This window comes from Glycine soja, chromosome 20, assembly GCF_004193775.1.
Source record: "Glycine soja cultivar W05 chromosome 20, ASM419377v2, whole genome shotgun sequence".
Classification (NCBI taxonomy): Eukaryota; Viridiplantae; Streptophyta; class Magnoliopsida; order Fabales; family Fabaceae; genus Glycine; species Glycine soja.
In genome coordinates, this window is record NC_041021.1 from 48017975 (window position 1) to 48040440 (window position 22466).

Below are 22466 nucleotides of genomic sequence, written 5' to 3' on the forward strand. Positions count from 1 at the left end.
GCTTCAAATCGTGTAAACTAACCCATGGAGTTGAGGTAGTGGTGTAAAATTCCTTCATATGTCATGAAAAAATTCTAAATTAATTATTGTTACCTAATATGACTACGTTAGAATTAAGGTCCAATTAGACTAAAATAAAACAAATAAATATATGTGAAATTTAAGATTAAACCAAAATTATTAATTTTCAAAATTTGGAAAATATAAATACTAGGTTTTAATTATTTTATTATTAAGTATTGAATATTTTTCATTTATTTAATAATTATATGGTAGGTTTGTTTTTATTTATTTAATAAATTTCACTTACATGGCTTTATTTCATTGTCAGTTTTTATTGCATATTTTTTTTAGTTTTTATTTTGTTAATTTGTAGGTATTGGGAGAATTATAATAGGTTTTAATGATTTTTTATTATTTTTTATCGGAAAATTTTAATGATTTCATTATTGACCATTAAAATCCTTGTATTTATTTATTTTTATTTAGTAATTCTCTTCCTTTTTATTTGTTTTTTAAGATTGTTTTATAGAAATCAATAAATGCTACAACAGTTTTTATTCTAATAAAATAGTCGTAGAATTTTCTATTTTATCCATTTCTCTTTTCACTCTACAATATATGTGTAAATTAATTACAAATAAGAAAATAAAAAAGAGTGTAATTAATAAAATACTAATTAATGTACTATTGAATTTTGTAAGCGAAAGATAAATATGAACAAAAATTCTCTAAAAATTTCAACAACTAAAAGAGAATAGAGGGAGCATTTAATAAATTATATTAATTACTATGAAATTTAATACATAGTGGGTTTTTAATTATACTTTTTAAAATATTTTTTTCATTTTTAAATCTCTTATATAATTTAGTTCTTACATAATAAAGAAATGAAGTTTTGGTACAATGTTTCCCACTCAAATTAGGGGCACTTTAGACGATTCATTCTTAAATATTTCATTTTTATTTATTTAATAAACTGTATTAACTACTATCAGATTTAATACATAGCGGGATTTTAATGTATAACTTTTTTAATTACCGTATTAGGTAATGGGATAAATGTACTGCTCTGTATTTTTTTTATATCTATTTTTAAAGATTTTTACATAGAAATTAATGTAATAAATTTTCTTAATTCTAATAAAATAATTGTTAAGTATCTTATTTATTTATACTCCATAATAAATACACATGTATCAACTAAAATCTCTCTCTCTCTCTCTCTCTCTCTCTATATATATATATATATATATATATAGATTGTGTGAATATATATGGTGGTAGCTTAGTTTGATTATGTTGTTGGATGATGAAGTTTGTGGATTGTTGAAGTTTTGATTAATAACGCAACACTTGCGTCACCGATGCTATAGGCTCATATATATTATTAGCATTAGGTTTGAGGATAATTTCTTTCTTTGTTTACAGAGGGATATGTGCATCTTTCAGAATGATGTATTACTTTTATTCTTTTGTGTTTTTATTTTATTTTTCCTGTGATGCAGATTTTTTGTTCTTGGATGGACGGATAAATAGATTGTGAATACTTTTGGTCATGCCTTAAATTGACCATTTTGCTAATGATTGGACAATGTATTGATTGGATGAAGTTGTTTTGATTCTTGTTTTTATTGAAAGCTAGATTGTTTTCTTTTGATAGCATACTAGAGTGTTTTTAAAACATTTCAGGTTGAAGCATGCAGTTTTAGCTTAACTCAATTTCTCCCTTGGTCATAGTTTAAAACTTAGCTTTTTATGTATATTAAAAGCTTAAAGATGCTTTTGCAAATTTCAAGTAAGAAATGCTTCAACGATTTTTTTTTCTTAAATTATATGTCACAAATTGACATAAGGAGATTTTTATTTTTAATTTATAGTTTAATTGGCCTGGTCTTTTGAAGTTAAAATATGCATGCAATAAATACGAAGTATTTTTCAGTTTTTGGTCCTTGACCTAGTGGAACTTATGGTTAGTTTGTTTGCACCTGTCCGAGCACTTCCATTGAGGTATGGAAGCAAGAATTGGATCAGTGCTTTCTACTTCAATACCCCGTAACAGTGAGATGCTTTCGTCATCTATGCTATATTGAAGCTAATTTCTGGCTTTGTTAACAGAGGGATAGGTGCATCTTTGAGCATGATGTATTTATTTATTTTCCTTTGTGGTTTAGTTTTATTTTTCCTGTGTTGCAGTTTTTGATGTTCTTGGTTAATATTCCATTCAGTTATAAATTCTACTTTCTCGTGAAATAGAATCTTATATCCCTTTGAATAAAATATTAGTTGGGAGTTATTTGACGTACGTGTGCCCAAACTCAACTTTGAAAAGGCATATGTTGTGTAAATGTTGGATCTCTCCAATCTAGTATCTCAGTGTTTAAAATTTAATTTCTCTGTATTCAATCTTGCCTTTCTAAATTATACCCATCTAATACGTTGACAGTTAAAAAAACAGGGTTCTTTCTTTCTATAGATACGCAACCGGCTTCAAACACAACATGGATTATGGTAGGAAGACAAGAAGAAGCGGAAGAAGGGGCATATTATAGGAACACATTTTTCTTGATTTCTGAACTTCTCTTCAGTAAAAGACATTCAGGTTCTCTGGGTCAAAATAGTAGTAGCAACTAGTGTAATGATAAGAAAAAGATTTTGTAAGTAATTAGTTGCAGTTTTGCAGCCCCATTTAGGTATATTAACATTGGTGTAAATTGCGCCATGATCTTTCTTAACATTATATTTATAATACATGGTTGAATGGATTTCTTTTGATGACTCCTTTTTAGGTTCTTTTGAAAAACAAATGTAGCAACTTGTGTAATGATAATCATAAGGTTTAAGCTCAATATTTGATTAATTGATTGAGATGAGAGAGGTAGACACTACTGGCTTCGACACCATGTATGTTAATTCAACATTTATTACTACAGCATTAACAATAAACCATTAGTCTTATTCCACTATATGTGTAGTAAGATATAAGGATCACATAACCACATTGGACTCAATAAAATCTAATTTCTTAGGGATATATGTGTGTATCCCTCTTCCCCTTTTCATAGGATTAAAAATCATGCAATCTCATGAGCATTAAACAAATTCCTAAAGTGATTCACAAAAGTAAGGGCAATTTAATCTTGGAAGGAAGTGTTATGCCATCCTCTAGCCTTATGGCAGTAATAAATCGGCTGTGTCTGTTGCGCTTGATTAAAGCATGAAAAAATTTGGAGCATTTATCAGCCTGCAGGAGATATCTGTTTTTGATGAGCTGAGTAAATTTCATAGACTCCGCTTTTCTAAGCATATAGTGGAACAGGGGTCCTAAGGTTCCATTTCGATCTGCAACAGGGGTCCTAAGGTTCTCACTAATTGCTTTGCGGCCTTACTTTGTCCTACTTCTAAGCAAGAGGTTTGGAACGTTATTTCTGTGATGGATAACAATAAAGCTCTTGGGCCAGATGGTTTCAATGTTTTATTCTTCAAGAAGGCTTGAAATATCATTGGTGATGATATCTTTGCGGCGGTTAATAAAATCTTTACAACTGGAAAAATTCTAAAACAGATCAACCATGCTATTATTGCGCTTATTCCTAAGCATGATCAAGCCTCCCAGGTTAACCATTTTAGACCCATATCTTGCTATAATTTGTTATACAAGATTGTGTCTAAAATTCTGGCCAACCGCATAGCCCTAGTGCTTGAGATTATTATCGGGGAAACTCAAACTGTCTTCATTAAGAACAGAAAGATGATTGACAACATCTTCCTAGTTCAAGAGATTTTGCGCAAATATGCTCGGAAAATATCCTCTCCGAGATGCCTCCTGAAAATTGACTTGCATAAAGCTTATGATTCCATTTCTTGGGAATTATTGGATTAGATGCTTAAGTCCATTGGCTTCCCAGCCCAGTTCTGTACTTGAATCATGGAATGTGTTTCTTCCACTTCTTTTAGTGTGACAGCCAATGGATCCATTTATGGTCACTTCAAAGGGCAGCGGGATCTTAGACAAGGGGATCCTCTCTCCCCTTATCTGTTTGTGTTCTGTTTAGAGTACTTTTCCAGAGATATGAGCAGCCTCAAGGATGATGCCAATTTTAAATTTCATCCCAACTGTGCAGGTATTCAGCTATCTCATTTGGCTTTTACAGATGATATTATGCTTCTATCTAGAGGAGATATCCCTTCTGTGTCAACTATGTTTGCCAAGCTTCAGCACTTCTGTAAGGTTTCAGGGCTTTCCATCAGCTCTGATAAATCTGCCATATACTTAGCCGGTATTAGGCCTCATGAGCTTTCTCATATTCAACAGCTTATTGGATTTAGCTTGGGTGACTTCCCTTTTAGATACTTGGGTGTTCCCCTTTTATCATCTAGATTAAATGTATGTCATTATGCTCCCTTGCTTTCCAAGATTACTGGCCTGATTCAGGGATGGAGCAGAAAGTCTTTATCTTATGCAGGTAAGCTAGAGTTGATCAGAGCAGTTATTCAAGAAATTGTGAATTTCTGGATGGGGATTTTTCCTTTGCCGCAATCTGTTCTGGATCGGATCAACGCTTCGTGCTGTAATTTTCTGTGGGGCAAAGCGAATATTGGCAAAAACAAGTCCTTGGTTGCTTGGTCAGTAGTTTGTTCTCCGAAAAAAGAAGGGGGTTTAGTCCTTTTTAATCTCAAGGACTGGAACCTTGCGCTTCTTTCCCGTATCCTGTGGGACTTTCATTGTAAGAAAGATTCTCTATGGGTTCGGTGGGTTCACCATTACTATTTCAGAGGGAGCGATGTGTGGAATTACAATACTTCTTCATCAGATTCAGTTTTGATAAAGAAAATCATTCAAATAATGGACTTTATTATCTCTAAAGAGCTAAGTACGGAAGAGGCCAAAAAGAGGATTCAATCTTGGAGCACCAATGAACAATTGCTTGTTGGCAAAGTCTATGAATACATTAGAGGTGTCAAGCCTACTGTTAGTTGGTGTTCTATTATATGGAACCCAACAATCCCCCCTAAGATGTCTTTCATTCTATGGCTTGCTAAAATGAACCGACTGCTTACTCTTGACAAAGTTGTTTTTTTGAACAAGGATTCTCTCTGTCCTTTATAGGCTGACTGGCTGAGTCAAATGCTCATTTATTCTTTTCATGTAGGAAATCTCTTCAAGTTTGGGCTCCCATTCGTGATTTGACTCCTTTTCGCAGGCGTTTCACTTCTTTGCAGCGCATTACTGACTCTTTAATTAGGGGCAGATCCACATCAGGTGTTCAAGGAAAATTACGTTGTCTGGCTATAACAATTACAATCTACTACATCTGGCTGTCTAGAAACAAGCTGATTTTTGAAGATTATCAATTTTCTGTAATAGAGGTTATTAGTAAGATTAAGTTTCTTATGTATAGACAAGCGGACCTGTTGCATTTGTTTTAGCATCTTGATATAGGTCTTCTTGTATTAGGGAGACTTTTGATTTTCTCTAGCTGCGGAGTATGCCCTGTTTATTGTTGTATCATTTTGCGTTTAATATAATTTATATTTTTTCCAAAAATCATGCAATCTACCTTTTTTATGATTTTTTTATACATATCTAAATTATCTTTATCGATTTTCTATCATCTTTTCTCCAATAATGTCACACCAATATCTCCTCTTATATGATTATTTTGGTAGTGATTGAAGTTAATTAATGTTGTCTCCTCTTAGTTTTATTATTGTCAAAAGGCATATCATGGTATTGTACAGCTGCCCGGAGAAAAAATGTATTGATGAGATTTTCAGTAATATAGATTTTAAGTTGTACTCTTGTGGGTGCATTATCTCTTCTTCGTTCTAACATCAGTTTTCTTCTGTCTCTTTTTTTTGTTATAACAGTAATAATGTAGTTTGAGCTTATGATCTCATTTTAACTACTCAAAGCCGCTCCCCAGTATACCAATCCTAATGGCTATCTCTACTTTATGAATTCAAATCCATCTCCCTTAATCAATTTGAAAAAGATATACCACCAATATAATGCTATTTTTTTGGCTAGTTATAAGGCCTAATCGATATATGTAGCGGACGGTTGTTTCCATAAAGATGCCAATGAGATGGCATATGCCAATAACATTAACGTGTGGGAAATATCCTAAGTTTCAAACCACGCAATTTTGTTGGCTTCTAGCACCATCGACGGAAATTGACAATTATATTTTGGCTTGTGTCAAAATCAAGGTATTGTATACAAAGCAGTTAAAAATGTTTTTTGGATTGGGATTACCTTTTGCATGACATGAAAATTATGATATTTGCACTTCTGTATCTTGCATCTATTTTTTTGGCACATAATTTTGCATCTAATTTATTCTTGCAAAGGATTCAAGCTGACCTATTCTGTTTCATTTTCTTATTTCTATGGCTCTACCAAGTCTGAACAGTGAAGGTCTCTGAACATGAAAAATCTCCATTTTTACTCTTTTTCCAACGTTGGGGTTACCTGTTATATTCATTGCAATTTTTCTATAGCTTCCTGATATTTTTGTTTTATGAAAACTTTTGTTTTGTAAAATAGACAAACTTAACATTTTGTTGTATTTATAAGTAACAGCCAAACTTTATTATTTTTTATGTAATTTTAACTGTTTTTAATGAATGTTTATACTTACATTTATATCACTATTCAATGGTATATTTTTAAAAGCCTTCTGCATTGATAAATGAAGTAAAGACAAATGTATAATTTGTTTGCATAGGATTTCAACAAATAGCATGCATATAATGATAAAATTCAATGCGTGGATTGTCGCAGGCCTTGGTTAACAGAGCTAAAAATAACACAAATTTGAGTTTACATTAATGTTATTAAAAAATCAATTAGATAAATAGCTAACATGGCAGGCCATGGCAATTTGTGTTCTTTACTCAGCCGGCAAACTCTTTTGTCTGTTAGTTAGTCATCCTAGTATGTAGCCACTCTCTCACGCAAACCACCTACACTTCAGTTTTATTTCTCAGATGTTCCCATTAGTATTCTTGATGTTATTCTGTTTTTTTTTTTTGTTTTTGTCTGCTTTCAATGATAAAGTGATTCTATAGCAGTGTTCATGTTCACTCTGCCACTTCCAAATTCCAATATTAAACTATGGCCGGCCACAACATATGCATGGTTGCTACGTTTCTCCATCCTTTTGTCTTAAACTATCATAGCCATTCTCCAATGGCCATAAACTTAAACTAGTTCTACTCCAATTACAGACCACCTTGCTTCTAGTTCTAGCAATCAAAAGCTTAAACCATGTTCTACTTCCTCAAAAGATTGTGCCTTCTATGCTTCCTCTTGTTATCCTTTGCTGTTTCACTGTTTTCATGTGCTTCACTCAGAGGCTTGGCTTCTTGCTTGGATAATCACAATATCAAAAACTTTACCACGTTCCCTTACAAAGAACATGATCATTCCTCTGCCTATAGTTACTTCAAAATTCTCAATTTTTCCATCCAAAACCTTCGGTTTGCAGAACCCGTGATTCCTAAGCCAATAGCCATTGTACTGCCAGAGAGTTTGGAGCAGCTGCAGAAAAGTGTAGCATGCTGTAGAGAAGGCTCCATGGAAATAAGAGTAAGATGTGGTGGACACAGCTATGAAGGGACTTCATATGTTGCTGATGATGGCACTCCTTTTGTCATCATTGATATGATGAATTTGAACCATGTTTGGGTGGACATGGAGACAGAAACAGCATGGGTTGAAGGTGGTGCAACATTGGGAGAGACTTACTATGCAATCTCTCAGGAAAGCAATGAACATGGATTCTCAGGTGGGTCATGTCCAACTGTTGGAGTTGGAGGGCACATTGGTGGTGGTGGATTTGGTTTGTTGTCTAGAAAGTATGGTCTTGCGGCAGATAACGTGGTGGATGCCCTTCTTGTCGATGCTAACGGAAAATTGTTCGACCGCGAAACCATGGGAGAAGATGTGTTTTGGGCCATTAGAGGAGGAGGAGGTGGTCTTTGGGGGATCATTTATGCCTGGAAAATCCAGGTGTTGAAAGTGCCTCAAGTTGTAACTAGTTTCACTGTATCAAGAACTGGCACAAAAAGTCATGTTGCCAATCTAGTGCACAAATGGCAATATGTGGCACCAAACTTGGAAGATGACTTCTACTTGTCATGCTTGGTTGGTGCTGGTCTGCCCCAAGCTAAAACCACAGGGTTATCAACAACATTTAATGGCTTCTATCTCGGTCCTAGGGCCAGTGCCACATCCATCCTAAACCAGGCTTTTCCTGAGTTGAGTATTGCAGAAGAAGAATGCATAGAAATGAGTTGGATTCAGTCAATTGTTTTCTTCTCTGGCCTAAGCGATGGAGCCTCGGTCTCTGACTTGAAGAACAGGTATCTGCAAGAAAAAGAATATTTCAAGGCCAAATCAGATTATGTAAAGAAAAATGTTCCTCTTGTGGGCATAGAAACTGCACTAGACATCCTAGAAAAGGAGCCTAAGGGATATGTTGTTCTGGACCCTTATGGTGGCATGATGCATAATATAAGCAGTGAGTCCATTGCTTTTCCCCACAGAAGAGGAAACCTGTTTACAATTCAGTACCTGATCTATTGGAAAGAAGCTGACAATGACAAAAGCAGCGATTATGTTGATTGGATAAGAGGGTTCTATGCTGCTATGACTCCCTTTGTTTCATGGGGTCCAAGGGCTGCATATATTAATTACATGGACTTTGACCTTGGAGTGATGGAGGGGATTGGTAATGGTGCTAATATGAAAGATGCTGTGGAACATGCAAGGGTTTGGGGTGAAAAGTACTTCTTGAGTAACTATGACAGATTGGTGAGGGCCAAAACTCTGATTGATCCTAACAATGTTTTCACCAATGATCAGGGCATTCCTCCCATATCTTTGACCAGTCCCTATGCCAAAGCGCAGAGCAAATAAATGATAACATATGTAAAAGGGATCATCATATTCATTTGAATTGTGTGATATCACTGTGATCCTGTGCATTTGTGTGGAAAATGCATTTCATTTTAGTTGAGCTTCAATCAATGGCAGTAACTACATCAAATCTAGCACTAGTCAGTTAGAAGTTGAATTGCATATGGACCACGTGCAAACTCTAGATTGGTTGAAACATGAAATGAAATATCTCCCACTGTCCTTCTTATAGTGATGTTATCTCTACAACAAATTTTTTACAACAATATCTACACAAAAGAGGGGAAAAAAAGAGAGAAAAATGTAATAAAATTAGTGATGTAGCAGAGATATTAAAAGAAAGTGTGTAGAAATAGAAGTAAAAATATGGGATTCAAATTATCTCTTTCCAAATTGTGTCTCTATCTCCGACTAATTCATAAAAAAAAATTGACATGCCATTTAAAATATTAACTTGTATTTTTTAGTTTTACTATATTGTCCTTAAACAATTATTTTAGATAACATATAACTTTTTTGTCGGTGGGACAAAAATAATAATACAATTAGAACACGTGATTTGAGTCATAAATATATAACAATAAATATCTATTTTGGTTTTTGAAGGTAAAACGATAATAAATTAATCCTTAAAAGATGAAAATTTAAATTTAACTTCTGAATGTAAAAAAAGAAACTGACAAAATAATCCTACGAACAATCTAATAACCAACTAGTCGCTAAACTTTATTGTTACTCACTAGGATTGGCGTGCTGGTAGGGCTTTTGGGTGAGATATTGTAAAATGTACCAAAATTAAAATTTTGAGTTGTATGATTCAAAAAAAAAATCAGATGATAAAATTTATCAAAATAAATTGGATAGTAAAATGTATAAAAATTTAAAAAATTGATGTAAAATTTGAAAAAAAAAAGATGGTGAACTTTGTAAAATCATGATAGTTGAATGGTAAAATATATAGTTAAATTTTTATTTTTTTTTACTTTTATTTTACACGATAGTTTTAAATTATATTAATATTTTTTTTCTTAACTCTTCTCTTTATAAGAAAAAGAAATCTTATTTGATTGGAAAATAAGTAAAATTTAATAAAAAATTATTTTTAACAAGGATTGAACTCAAATATTATTTAAAAATTCAAATTTAACTTCAATATATTAATCACTTATATCTATCCCTTGTTTAAAGTGAAATATAAATACAATAAGCATATGGTGTTATCAAATAATGAAATTGCTCTATTTAGTTTCCTTCTAGAATTTTGGATTGCCTAGAAAACGCAGAAGATAAAAAATGAGTGAAGGAAAACAAAAGACAAATTTATAGAAATGGTGAGGAATCTAACTAAACTGGTGTTCCCACAAAGCAAGGTATAGCTCAATGGCATCATCATTTGTGGGTACTTTATTACCCAACCACTTCACACAAACCAAACACTCAGCTGTTCCTGCAAGTAGATCAGGTGCTCCAAGAAGGAGGAGAGTGCACTTAGCAACAACAAGAGCAGAGACCATGACTACTGTCATAGAAAAACTGGGCATTAAGATTGAGAGGAACCCTCCTGAGTCCAAGCTCACTCAACTGGGTGTTAGGCAATGGCCCAAGTAATATACTACTTCTTTTCTTTACTATATAATAATATTTCTCTTTTTAGTTTCCTTGTAATTTCTTTTTTCCATTTGATTTCAATTATTCTAGTGGTATTTATTTAGTTTCTCCTTTTATTATGCCTATGAGGTTAGGATTTTTTTTTCTTTCATTTTTTATGAATTAATCATGCTATGTGCCTAGGTTTTTATGGGAAGTGGATCGTCTCCCATCCAAAATAATTGGAGAGTCTCCAATTAGAAAAGGACAGACCTTCCAATTAAGTGTGTGACTGAAATCAAATTGAAGAATTACCCCTCAACTCACCTTCACTTACACACTCTCAAACGTGACTGCTTCTCTTTTTTTCTCTTCCCCTGAACCTTGTGTTTTTACCCGCGAATTCAACGCGCCGACTGTGATAGCTGAGAAACAGATGATAAAAAAAATGAACAAAGTTTAAGATCTGCCACAAGCAATAACAATCACCAAACCAAATCAGAGTCAACCTATGAATGCTTTGTACCATAACAGAATTAACAAGCCTGAAATTTTCGCCGCCACAGATAGCTGGTTTGGTGATGTGAAAGTAAATAGCCGTCACCGTCGCCACCGCCACCACCGCCACCGCCACCGATACTGGTGTATTGATTTGGAAAGGGGGAAGCTGGACTCGCTGGAATGAATTGGGGAAATTAGGGTTGAGAGTGGCTGTAAGTGAAACGGTGAGTTTAGGGGTAACTTTCTAATTTAATCTCAACCACACATTTAATCCGACGGTCTGTCTTTCTCTAATTTAAACTCTCCAATTATTTTGGATGGGAGAGGATCCAAATCCGTTTTTATGGCCTTTTCTCTGAGTTATACTTATGCCATGGAATTGAGATTGATTTTGTTGTGTTGTTTGTATCGTAGGAAAGGAAGTTGTTAAGAAATTTAAGAGGTTCTTACTTCTTAGCCATTTAACAAAATTAAGTGGACATGAAAGAATGTAGCTATCTTTCTGATTGACTCTACAGAAGTTGCAATATACAGGCTTTTTATCTTGGAAGTAAATGTTCCCAATCAAATATATGTTTTATTTTCTCCTTGCAAATGTGTTTGATCTCTCTCTCACTTGGTGTGACATCCATTTGATGTTATAACAGATGGGGTTGCCCTCCAAGTAAGTTCCCATGGACATATGAAGCCAAAGAGACTTGCTATCTTCTGGAAGGAAAAGTGAAGGTCTTTCCTAGTGGGTCGAATGAGTCAGTTGAAATTGCTGCTGGTGACTTGGTTGTGTTTCCCAAAGGGATGAGTTGCACTTGGGATGTGTCTGTTGGTGTTGACAAGCACTATAATTTTGAATAAATCCTACAAGGGGTGCCTAATGAATGAAGAAGAAACAGAACTTCCATGAATTGATGATTTTGTTGGATATAATAAAAGAACTTTGGAGGTGTTTCTCTTTGCTTCTGTTTCTCTCGTGCCTTTTGCTCCATTTCACTTGGTTCCCTTTAAAATCATTAGTGATACAGCATTAACAATAGTTTGGGTTGGTTTCAAGTCTTTTTAGGCTCCAACCCCATTCAACTTTTCGTCAATATTGATGACCAAACATGTTCAGTTGGACAAGAGTCTCCTTGGATTAGAATTCTTAGTAGCTCAAACAGCTTCCTCCATGGAAGCAATATTTTGACATTCCATGGATATTTAAAGAAGGGTGAGTATTTTGAGAAGTCAAAAGAAGCATCTGCTATACAAATGGGTCGAGTTCTATGAACCCAAATTTAACGGATTATGGCTATTTGATAAGTTTGTGTGGTGGTTTTTAATTGTTCCCTTTCAAAAGCATTCATTCTCGGGCTTTTTTTAAAAAAAAAAAAAAAAAATTACCTCTTTGCCTTCCTTGTTGATACGAGTGAGTGACGAGTTTGGGTTAAGCACCAAGTGTCATCTTTGGTTTGTTACCATGTTTTCTGGTATCACCTAACAAAATGGCAAAATTTACTACTGACTTTGTCAAACTTTTTTTTTTTTTTTACTAAATCTAAATCTGTTTTAGTGGACCTATAGTTCTATTGGCAAATTCCTTGTATTCAAACCCTCACTACAAAATAATTTTTTGGTATTTGAAGAGAACAAGGTTTATTTTAGTCAGCAATCTATGTGGAACTTAATTAGCAACCTTAAATTCTTACAAACCTACTTTATAAAAGACTCGGTTTCATTTACTCGGGACTAATTAAGAGCCTGTAATCGCATGAAAATAGAAATGAAACCATATTAAAATTATAAGAAATAAAGATTGAGTTTAACTTTGACACATGGATAGATATTGTGAAGATTTATAGTAATAATTATTATAAAAGTCAATAATTATATCATATGCAACAGTTCAAAAATTAAATGACTAATTTTGTTTAAAGTATTGGTACATATATTCTAACTAAATTTATAAGGATATACTTATGATAATCCAACTTGGATAAATCTAAACAAATACACTACCTAAAAAAACAAAACAGAAATACTAACAGTCCTAATCCTACGTTGAATCATACATATGCCACCTGCTGTAGCATTGTTAAGATTTGGCCCTCAAATTATTTTGCTACAATTCAACTACAGAAGCAGTGACAGAAAGAGGAGGAGATGACAGGCTCAGCAGATCCATTAGTGATATCATTTGGTGAGATGCTCATCGACTTTGTTCCTGACACATCTGGTGTCTCCTTGGCTGAGTCTTGTGCCTTTATCAAAGCCCCTGGAGGTGCTCCTGCCAATGTTGCTTGTGCCATATCCAAACTTGGTGGTAACGCTGCCTTCATTGGCAAGGTTTTTAATTTCTTCAAACAAACACTCCCCATTTTGCATTGAGATTATTGATTATCAATCAAGGTTTTAAATTACAGTCACGGTCAAGGTTTCATTGTGTTTCTTGATATTGTGGGTAAATGTAGTCTGATGTGGTCACAATTGCAATTGCAGACACCCCAAAAAACTTAAGATTGCGGCCAAAATCGTAGTAGCAGACTGTTTTTTAAAACCTTGTTGATTATTTTCTTTTATCCTTAAAAATAAAAATAATGATTTTAATGTGACAGGTGGGAGATGATGAGTTTGGAAGGATGCTAGTAGACATTTTGAGGGAAAATGGGGTGAACACAGATGGTGTTTGCTTTGATATGGAGGCAAGAACTGCATTGGCTTTTGTGACATTGAGGAAGGATGGAGAGAGGGAGTTCATGTTTTATAGAAACCCCAGTGCAGATATGTTGCTGAAAGAGTCTGAATTGAATATGGGTTTGATTAAGCTGGCTAAGGTATTCCATTATGGTTCTATTAGCCTGATAGCAGAGCCATGCAGATCAGCTCACTTGGCTGCCATGAAAGTTGCTAGAGAAGGTGGTGCTTTGCTGTCCTATGATCCAAATGTGAGGCTCCCTTTATGGCCTTCTGAAGAGGCTGCTAGGTCTGGGATCAAGAGCATTTGGTTTGATGCTGACTTCATCAAGGTACATACAGCTTTTTAAAGTTTATTACCTTTTCTGGAAGCCTAGAACATAACGAATTGCAGGGTGTGACAGAATAAAGGAATTTAGTTCTTGAACTTGTTATATTCTTTTGTTGAGTGATGGGCCATTTGTAATTGTTAGCAAATCAATAGAATAAGCGGATTCCCTACTCTCAAAGCTTGCATTTTTCTCGATTGTACAAAACAATTGATCATTGCCTATGTAGGTGAGTGATGACGAAGTACATTTTCTAACACAAGGTGATCCTGAGAAGGAAGATGTTGTGATGTCCCTGTGGCACGACAAGTTGAAGATGCTTCTTGTGACTGATGGAGAGAAGGGTTGCAGATATTTCACCAAGGTACTATCCACCCATGTTTTGAAAATAGAGCTTGTTTGACTAAATTGATTTAATGAAGATTTTATGAAGGAAACTGAGATAATACCTTTGATCATTAACTGGTTGGTTACGTTTATGTAATAACTAATGATCTTTGGCTTGAGGTTTGTTTTACCATTCAAGGTGGTTTTTATTTTTTTATACACATTTGAGCTGGATGTCTTTTTATGGTGTGGTACTGTAATCTAAACTTTACACCTTTGGATGTTTTGGTTTACTGTAGAACTTCAAAGGAAGGGTTACTGGATTCTCAGCCAAGGTAGTTGACACAACTGGTGCTGGTGATTCTTTTGTTGGTGCACTCCTCACTGCTGTGGCCAGGGACCCTAACATATTTGATGTATCTCTCTCTCTCTCTCTCTCTCTCACACACACACACACACACACACCAACATTAGTTTTCAAGACTAGGTTTCATTATCTTCTCATTTGGCTGATACCTTTGCTTTACTGAATCTAAATATGAAGAACGAACCAAAAATGAGAGAGGCTTTGACATTTGCAAATGCTTGTGGAGCAATGTGTACAACACAGAAGGGAGCAATTCCTGCACTTCCAACCGCTGCAGAGGCTGAGAAGTTTATTTCTAACTCTAAGGCCGAATAGACTCTCCTTCCAAATTTGATAGTCTTCAGGAGACTAGCCATTCATTCTCATTTTAGAGTTTCGTTTTATAAGCCTTTGATAACCAATGACTTAAAATTGTTGTTTCTGTTTATGAATAATAACCAACTTGTTTTTCCTTCTTTGTACAATGGGTGCTTGTAGCATCCTAGAAACGAAACTTATCCAATCAAAATATAACAAACCGGCTTAACACAAAAGATTAATAGATCATCAAACTAATTTATCAACTCTCAGGATGCCATACGAATATAACATACTGGTTTTGTCGCACGATGTTGTTGAGCACCTATTATAAATGATAAGAAATCACCTCCTGATATATATATATATATATATATATATATATATATATATATATATATATATATGTTGTGGTATGTTTGTATGGTATCCCAAACTTCAATCCTACCCTCATCAAATCTTCGCCTATATAAACGACTAAACTTTTCATAATCCACTTGGATAGATTTTTCATATTTGTATTGAGAAACAACTTTTCATGTGAAACATAATGAATTTCAACATTCGTCCAAATAAAAAGGGGGAGGTGAGCAATGATACTTCATAGTCATTGTCTGTATTTTTAGTTTTTAAACCTTCGAGAAATGTTAACACATTTTCTAAAACTCTTTTTAACACATTCTCCTGCAAGGTGAAAATTATGTAGATCTTACTAAATATGTAAATTCCATTCTCCATTTCGTAGATTTCATTTCCAAACTAATGACACCCATGTATATTTCATCCAATAAAAAAACATGTTAAAAAGAGAGTTAAAAAGTATTTTGCTAGCACTCCTCCCCTTAATATTAGTGGGGCAGCAAAAGAGAAAATCGTCTCAAAATAGAGTTTCATCAAAATCAATTGAAATTTTGGATGACGTGATGCCTAAATTAGCAATGCTACATCCTTCAATTTTCTATATCCTTCCTATCCAATGTACATAAAACAGAAGCTACACCGTTATACAAGGGATAATTACAGCAGATTATGAATGTGATTTTTACAGATAACAACAATGATATATTATACACCTTGATTGTGGTAAATATAATATATAATATTACATGCTCACGGCTCTTGATGAAATCTCTGATTCCCCTTCTTGTAAGTCTGGCTCAGCTACGGCACCGTTAGCCTACAATACATGAAGCAAATCGGGTCAAAATCACCTACCACATTCTCATAGTTCATCACTGTTGCAAATGAATGAAAAACATCTGTATGAAATCCTCTATTAGCAGGGATTTCACAAGGCAACTTGGACAGGCAGCCAGCACAGAAAAATAAATCTAAAGCATCAACAAACAAGTATTTAGACACTATCATACCACTGAACCCTCCATCTTAGCTAGGTACAGTTCCAAAGCACCATCTCCACAAAGAATTTTTCCTCCACAACCAGGGGCATTTACTGATCCTACTGACTCCTCATCAACAACAACTGCACCAATGAGTTCATTTCCTGCTTTAACATCTGGAATCTGATGCATACAAGCACTCAATGTATTAGTTGAAGATCGGAGGGACCACTGATAGTCATAGATGCTTGAGGACAGCAATATATTTTAAAAATAAAAAAGACTTTTTCGTACCTCAAACATGGCTTCAGTTAAAATGCTTTCCAGTAGTGCTCTTAAACCCCTGGCACCAGTATTTTTGGCCATTGCTTTCTTTGCAATCAATCTCAGAGCTTTCTCTGTGAAGTGTAGCTTTACCTGAAGTTTAGGGGTAAAGTTTCAGACAAATTTACATACCTCTTACCGTCCACACTCCCCATCACTTGCTTGCACTCATAAGTCATAACAAGTACAGTAAACACTCATACAACTCAAAATTGGTGGAAGGGTAGAAGGGAGTAGCTTGAATGATTCTGAAACATGCTGATCATTTAGTTGATTGGGACGATCCAGATAATAGTGATAACTGCTTGAGTTTTCATACCACATACAAGCAAACAAACTCACAAAATGTATGTATTTGAGATAGAGAGAATAAGGAAGAACTGCTTACATTATTCATGTTAAATAATTTCTTGTACTGCTTAGCAAGAGCATTTTTTGGTTCTGTGAGGACCTGTAAAAGCAACATTTCAATAGTCATATGACCAAATATCAGTGCAAAATCTAGAAATTTAATCTGAATTCTAAAATAGGCTTATCAATTTTCATTTAAAATTAAATATATGACAAGACAAAAATCAAGAATTTTAAATTAATAGACACCAATGCAAGCAGCATATCCAGAAAACATCAGATTTCTCAATGCCAGTCACACTTCTTTTTTATTCAATTAAAACGATAAAAAGAATATATGGATGACAAATTATAGGTCCAGTGGAGAGAATCTCGTACTTCTTTTGTATATGAGGAAATCTTAAGTTCTAAACAAATCAATACCCCAAAGTTACAAATCCATTTTGAACTGTCATATCCTTAACCTAACTTCTTGTTTCTTTTGCAACCCATAAACTAAATGTGAACCAAGCGCTTGCACATGTCAGATGGCCATATTGTCAATTTGTCACTCATTATATTATTTATTAAATCCAAAAGGCAACGACCAGATTAACATCCAGCTTTTTGAGAAAATATATTGTTTGAAAAAAAATCCCTTATACAATTGGAGATATTCATAGAGATTTAATGCCTTTAGAAGGCTAAAAGACCATAAGGTTTCTTGGTCTTGTATATATGTGTGTATCAACAATGACTGAGAAAACAGAATGATCATCATAAAAAGACAAACAGAACTAGACCTTGGTGCAATAAACTGCTAGAAAAGGCAGGAAAAGCTACAATAAAATCAAAGATATAAACAATGAGTATAATACCTGCATAAGTTGGTCTTCGGTTAGAGCTGACAAGCTAATTAAGATTGGAAATCGTCCTATAAATTCGGGTATGAGACCATATGCAATAAGATCAGCACTTTCCACCTGAAAATTACTAATGCTACTTTTAGATGCATTTGGAAGGGTATTGGCAATAATAATTTTAACTCTAACTTTTGTGTTTTTCTCTACTGATGTAGAAGTAGGGGAAGTGCACAACATAATAGCTAAGTTCATGATTTATTAGGTTTAATTGCACAAAGTATCTACCTATCTAGTTTTACAGGAAGGAGAATAAAAAAGTTTTAGTCAGACAATCATAGTTAATTCTCACCGACTCAAGTAAAGATGATGTGACTGCAGCATTTGTAACTCCACCAGTTCTCATATTGGAACGGACTGGTGATCCAAAACCAATTGAAGAATCTTGTCGTCTGGTTTATTTCACAAATAATCAAAATATGATGAAAAAACAAAGACATAAAAAGAAAAACAAAATACCTCTCTGAAATGGTTTTCTCAAGATCAATAAATGCTCCACCACATATAAAAAGAATATTCTTTGTGTCAATCTGCATATCATAAACAAATGAGTGGACAGTAATGCAAAAAAAAAAAAAAAAGACTAAATGATTCCAGAATCATATGCGTACTGCACTAGGTGATCATTGAAGGTAACTGACATTGACAAAATTTTGACAAATACTTGCTAAGGGGATGAAAGACTTCCTAAAGAAAGAATCCATCTTGTATTTTCATCCTTCTAATTATCCTTGAACCACCTATATAGCCTCTGATGTGTCAATGCATTAGTGCTCTTCAGTTAATTAGATGATCGTAAGGTCTTTAAAAATGATAACCAAATAAAAATAAATGCATAATTCTAAAGTGTTTCAGGATACAAAGACAGCCCCCAAAAACATACCAGACAAGAAATTTTAAAACCATATCATATCATATCATATCCAACTACAAACAAGAAAACAAGTGACAAATATTGCACTTTCCAAAACAACATACCTGTATGTTATCACCCCGTGGATGCTTCCTTGCTCCTCTCTCAGGAACGTTTACCATCTAGACAAAAAGAAATCATTCCAAGTTAAGGATACAATTAGATGGCACTAACTCTCCTACAAAGAATTATTTGTTCAGAAACCTTTAGTGATTTGTAAAAAATGACAATGTTGCAAGAAACAGACAGGTGATGTCACAAGAATTTTATCCACTGATAGATACTGGATTAGAAACTAGAAAAGAAATTTTTATTGAATATTTAGGGTATTAAAGAGATCTAGTCTTCTCCCCACTCTAAGAGTATAATCCTTTTTCAAAATGCTGAATAGATCTCTCTCTCAACCTCTTGTCTTATTTATAGGCACACTATTGCCTTGTTCAAATTATTTCAGCACACTAACCTAAATAACTAGCTAATGTAACTAATTAATTAATGACTATGGGTATCTGACAATACTCACCCCCGAAAAGTTTCACCTTGCCCTCATGGTGAAGGGCTAGAATAAGGAACCGAACATATCACGGAGTCCCAAATGAATCCTCTTGAAAATATATGCCTAAATATCTGTAATTTGAAAATAGATAATTTAGTTTTTAGAAATTTTGGTTATGTTTCAAATTCTTAGGACATTGTTTATAGATAAAAGTAAGGATATTATTATTATCTTTTAGATTTTGGATATTAGCAGTTTGATTTTAAGATTAGGATGACGCTAGTATTTGAATTTAAGTTACACTTTTGAGCCCATGAATAAGAGTTCAATAAGCTCCTCCACATAATACATCTCCCCTTCTTTTAAAAATATATTTTCTACATAAAAAAGCAACAACTCCCACTGAGGTACCATTTCCTGAAACTTAAGGATATAATTCCCAAGTCACTGAAAACCTCCTTTGCAATACTAACAACAGCAGGGTCAAGAAGCACGGGATTGATCATTGCAACAGTATACTTCTCTAATTGCCCTCCCATAACTGAAAGATTTGCTGCTAACAACCATTAATCCCATGTTCAACCAACAATTTGTAAATACTACCTCAAGAATTTTAATTTCTCATGATTAATACTCAAATTCTACCCAGTATGTATGTCTGCAGCATAAGTTTGTCGTATGAGTTTGCAATAGAAATCTCAAAGATCAGACGGCCTTACTAAGAGAACATATGCAAGGAAATTACTTATCATGTTGAAGAATTTAGGCGTAGAATATACAGGATATTACCTTCTTATGGTCATTATTTAGGGTTATTAAACAGGAGATAAGTACTCAACGAGTTCACTTAGAACTTCATTTACATAGAAGCAAACCAATTATCAACAATTACATTTTGGAATTATTTTACTTACAGTTCCTTCCAGCATTTTTAATAATGCCTGCTGAACACCCTCACCAGAAACATCCCGGCTAATATTCAAGCTCTCAGCCTGTAATATTTAACAGTTAAAAATTAAAAGCCATAGCGGACACATGTTTATGAACTTAGCCAATTAAATTAGCAAAGAACCTTCTTAGTTATCTTGTCCACTTCATCAATGTAAACAATCCCTTGTTGAGCAGCTTGGACATTGAACTCTGCTGCCTATATGAGAAAAATAAAAGTCATAACAAGAGATGGCAAGTAGAACTAGTAACAACATAAGATATCTTCTGAGAAGTATAAAAACAAATTTGACAAAGATACATCTAGAATTATATGTAAGTAGAGTTTAATAACAAAAAGTATTCCAACCATCACAGATCGAAAAGAAAGCAAATGTAATATGTACATAACAGTAATTATGACCAAAAAATATTTGTACTAAATGCATTTGTATAGCAACACATCTTGAAAAAAGACCATGGACAGTCCTTTGTCACAGTTGATGAGGAGCTTAAGTAAAACTATCACTAGCTTCCAGACATCTACATGCAGATTATCTGCTAGAAACAAGGAAAAACACCAAATATAGGGAACATCATCATTACATAAATTAGCCCAGAAACAAATATGGGGGAAACATGGCAAAGTTCATAAAAGAAGTGCTGAAAGTGTGATATATGTTTGTAAATGCTACGTATTCTTAGGCAGGTAAGTGGACATTTTTAATGAACAAGAGAAACTTGTTCATTTCAATTTGTTCAAACAACATTATACTTGTTCACATACCGCAAGTAGTTTATACAATATTGATTCGACATCTTCCCCAACATAACCAGCCTGCAAATTAGAACATTTCCCATTTTAGATCAATACCACAAAAAATTTTGTCCAAAGACAATGAAACCTTGAGTGAACCACGGAACCAAATCAGAAATAGCTAATACTATCTGAACATCCACATTATAGAAGAAAAACTTGTATTCCGATTAGCATAACATCTTATAACTCAATAACTCGAAAGAATTCACATATTAGGCAAAAAAAATCACATATTATCATTTGACATGATCCTGCTCAACTCTCAACCTCGTGAACGAATACATACATACTTGCCTGTGTTAGGGTAGTAGCATCAGCAATGACAAAGGGAACATTCACAAAACGAGCCAGTGTTTTCGCAAGTAACGTCTTCCCTATTTGATAGCACAGCAGTCATATAGTAACTTGAGAACTGGTAAGAAAAGGGAAAACAATGTATATGCAATTCTCAGTCGTATAATAAGTAAAAGCCCATACCTGAACCGGTTGGACCCATCAAGAGAACATTACTCTTTTCCAGCTCCACATCATCCCCATCATCCAATCCTTGAGAGAGTCCTTCATCTGCCTCTGACCTAGTATTATATTAAGCAATTGAGTCATAGAAAACAATTACAAAATGAATAAAGAAAGTATGATAGCGAAAGAAGAAAGAAAGAGACCCCTGGTATATTCTTTGATAGTGGTTATAAACAGCTACAGAGAGCACCTTCTTGGCCCTGTGCTGGCCAATAACAAACTTGTCGAGTCCCTTGCAGATTTCCTTCGGAGTAGGAAAATCCCTACCCAAATTGGACCCTCCGACCCACCCGTCCCTGGGCCCAGAGGCCCGAATGAAATTAACACTAATAGGAGTTTGCGTAGCAGCGTAGTGATCGTGAGGCCAATCCTCTGGTGGCTCCCCATTGCTGCTGCTACTACTACTACTGTAGAGCCTCAAACTGGGCCGGAGAAGCCCACTATTGGCGGCAGCGAGAGCGTCGAAGTGAGTGTGGGAAGAAGAAAAAATAGTGGGGATTAAGTTGAGATGAAGGTGCAGCTTCTTCTTGTTCCATGCGGAGAAGATTCGAGACATAGAGACCAGATGAGAGTGTTAGGATAAGGAAATCAGCTTTGGGATCCGTTTCTTGGTCTTAATTCCATTTATTTATGCAATAGCTTGCCAGGAGATTCACATCAAACATAGATTCATCCTTTTCTTTACTGAATGTCACTCTAAAAATAAAAATAAAACTTTGATATATAACTTTTACTTAAATTTTATATATAACTTTTCTTTTCTTTTTTTTAGTAAATTTATGCATTAAAAGAAAAGTTGTGCCTTCCTCCATCCATCTACTTCATCCGATATCTATTTTTGTGTAAGAAAAATTTGGCAATGCTAATATTTTTCTT

At 34.3% G+C, this 22466-nt stretch overlaps 4 protein-coding genes and 1 long non-coding RNA gene across 5 annotated transcripts; 4 read left to right on the forward strand and 1 right to left on the reverse strand.

Moving 5' to 3' along the window:
• The first annotated feature begins 7016 nt into the window (after positions 1 to 7016).
• Positions 7017 to 9033, forward strand: LOC114402785 (reticuline oxidase-like). The gene has a single exon (XM_028365462.1). The coding sequence runs from the start codon at positions 7274 to 7276 to the stop codon at positions 8924 to 8926; it is 1653 nt and encodes a 550-aa protein (XP_028221263.1). The 5' UTR covers positions 7017 to 7273; the 3' UTR covers positions 8927 to 9033.
• A 1195-nt stretch (positions 9034 to 10228) lies between these two features.
• On the forward strand, positions 10229 to 11977 carry LOC114403388. Its single transcript, XM_028366327.1, has 2 exons — positions 10229 to 10530; positions 11662 to 11977. The coding sequence occupies exons 1-2, from the start codon at positions 10307 to 10309 to the stop codon at positions 11864 to 11866; spliced, it is 429 nt and encodes a 142-aa protein (XP_028222128.1). The 5' UTR covers positions 10229 to 10306; the 3' UTR covers positions 11867 to 11977.
• Positions 11118 to 11585, forward strand: LOC114403389. Its single transcript, XR_003664650.1, has 2 exons — positions 11118 to 11238; positions 11429 to 11585. It is a non-coding gene; the product is annotated as an uncharacterized LOC114403389 (long non-coding RNA).
• A 140-nt stretch (positions 11978 to 12117) lies between the features above and the next one.
• Positions 12118 to 15165, forward strand: LOC114403387 (probable fructokinase-5). The gene is made up of 5 exons (XM_028366326.1): positions 12118 to 13333; positions 13603 to 14013; positions 14240 to 14374; positions 14637 to 14753; positions 14882 to 15165. The coding sequence occupies exons 1-5, from the start codon at positions 13151 to 13153 to the stop codon at positions 15017 to 15019; spliced, it is 984 nt and encodes a 327-aa protein (XP_028222127.1). The 5' UTR covers positions 12118 to 13150; the 3' UTR covers positions 15020 to 15165.
• A 708-nt stretch (positions 15166 to 15873) lies between these two features.
• Positions 15874 to 22258, reverse strand: LOC114403679 (CLP protease regulatory subunit CLPX3, mitochondrial-like). The gene is made up of 14 exons (XM_028366783.1): positions 21734 to 22258; positions 21549 to 21646; positions 21366 to 21445; positions 21039 to 21089; positions 20397 to 20471; positions 20239 to 20316; positions 18894 to 18950; positions 18375 to 18445; positions 18208 to 18307; positions 17874 to 17978; positions 17054 to 17116; positions 16636 to 16758; positions 16372 to 16524; positions 15874 to 16178 (listed from the first exon to the last, which is right to left on the reverse strand). The coding sequence occupies exons 1-14, from the start codon at positions 22144 to 22146 to the stop codon at positions 16104 to 16106; spliced, it is 1542 nt and encodes a 513-aa protein (XP_028222584.1). The 5' UTR covers positions 22147 to 22258; the 3' UTR covers positions 15874 to 16103.
• Positions 22259 to 22466: the final 208 nt, after the last annotated feature.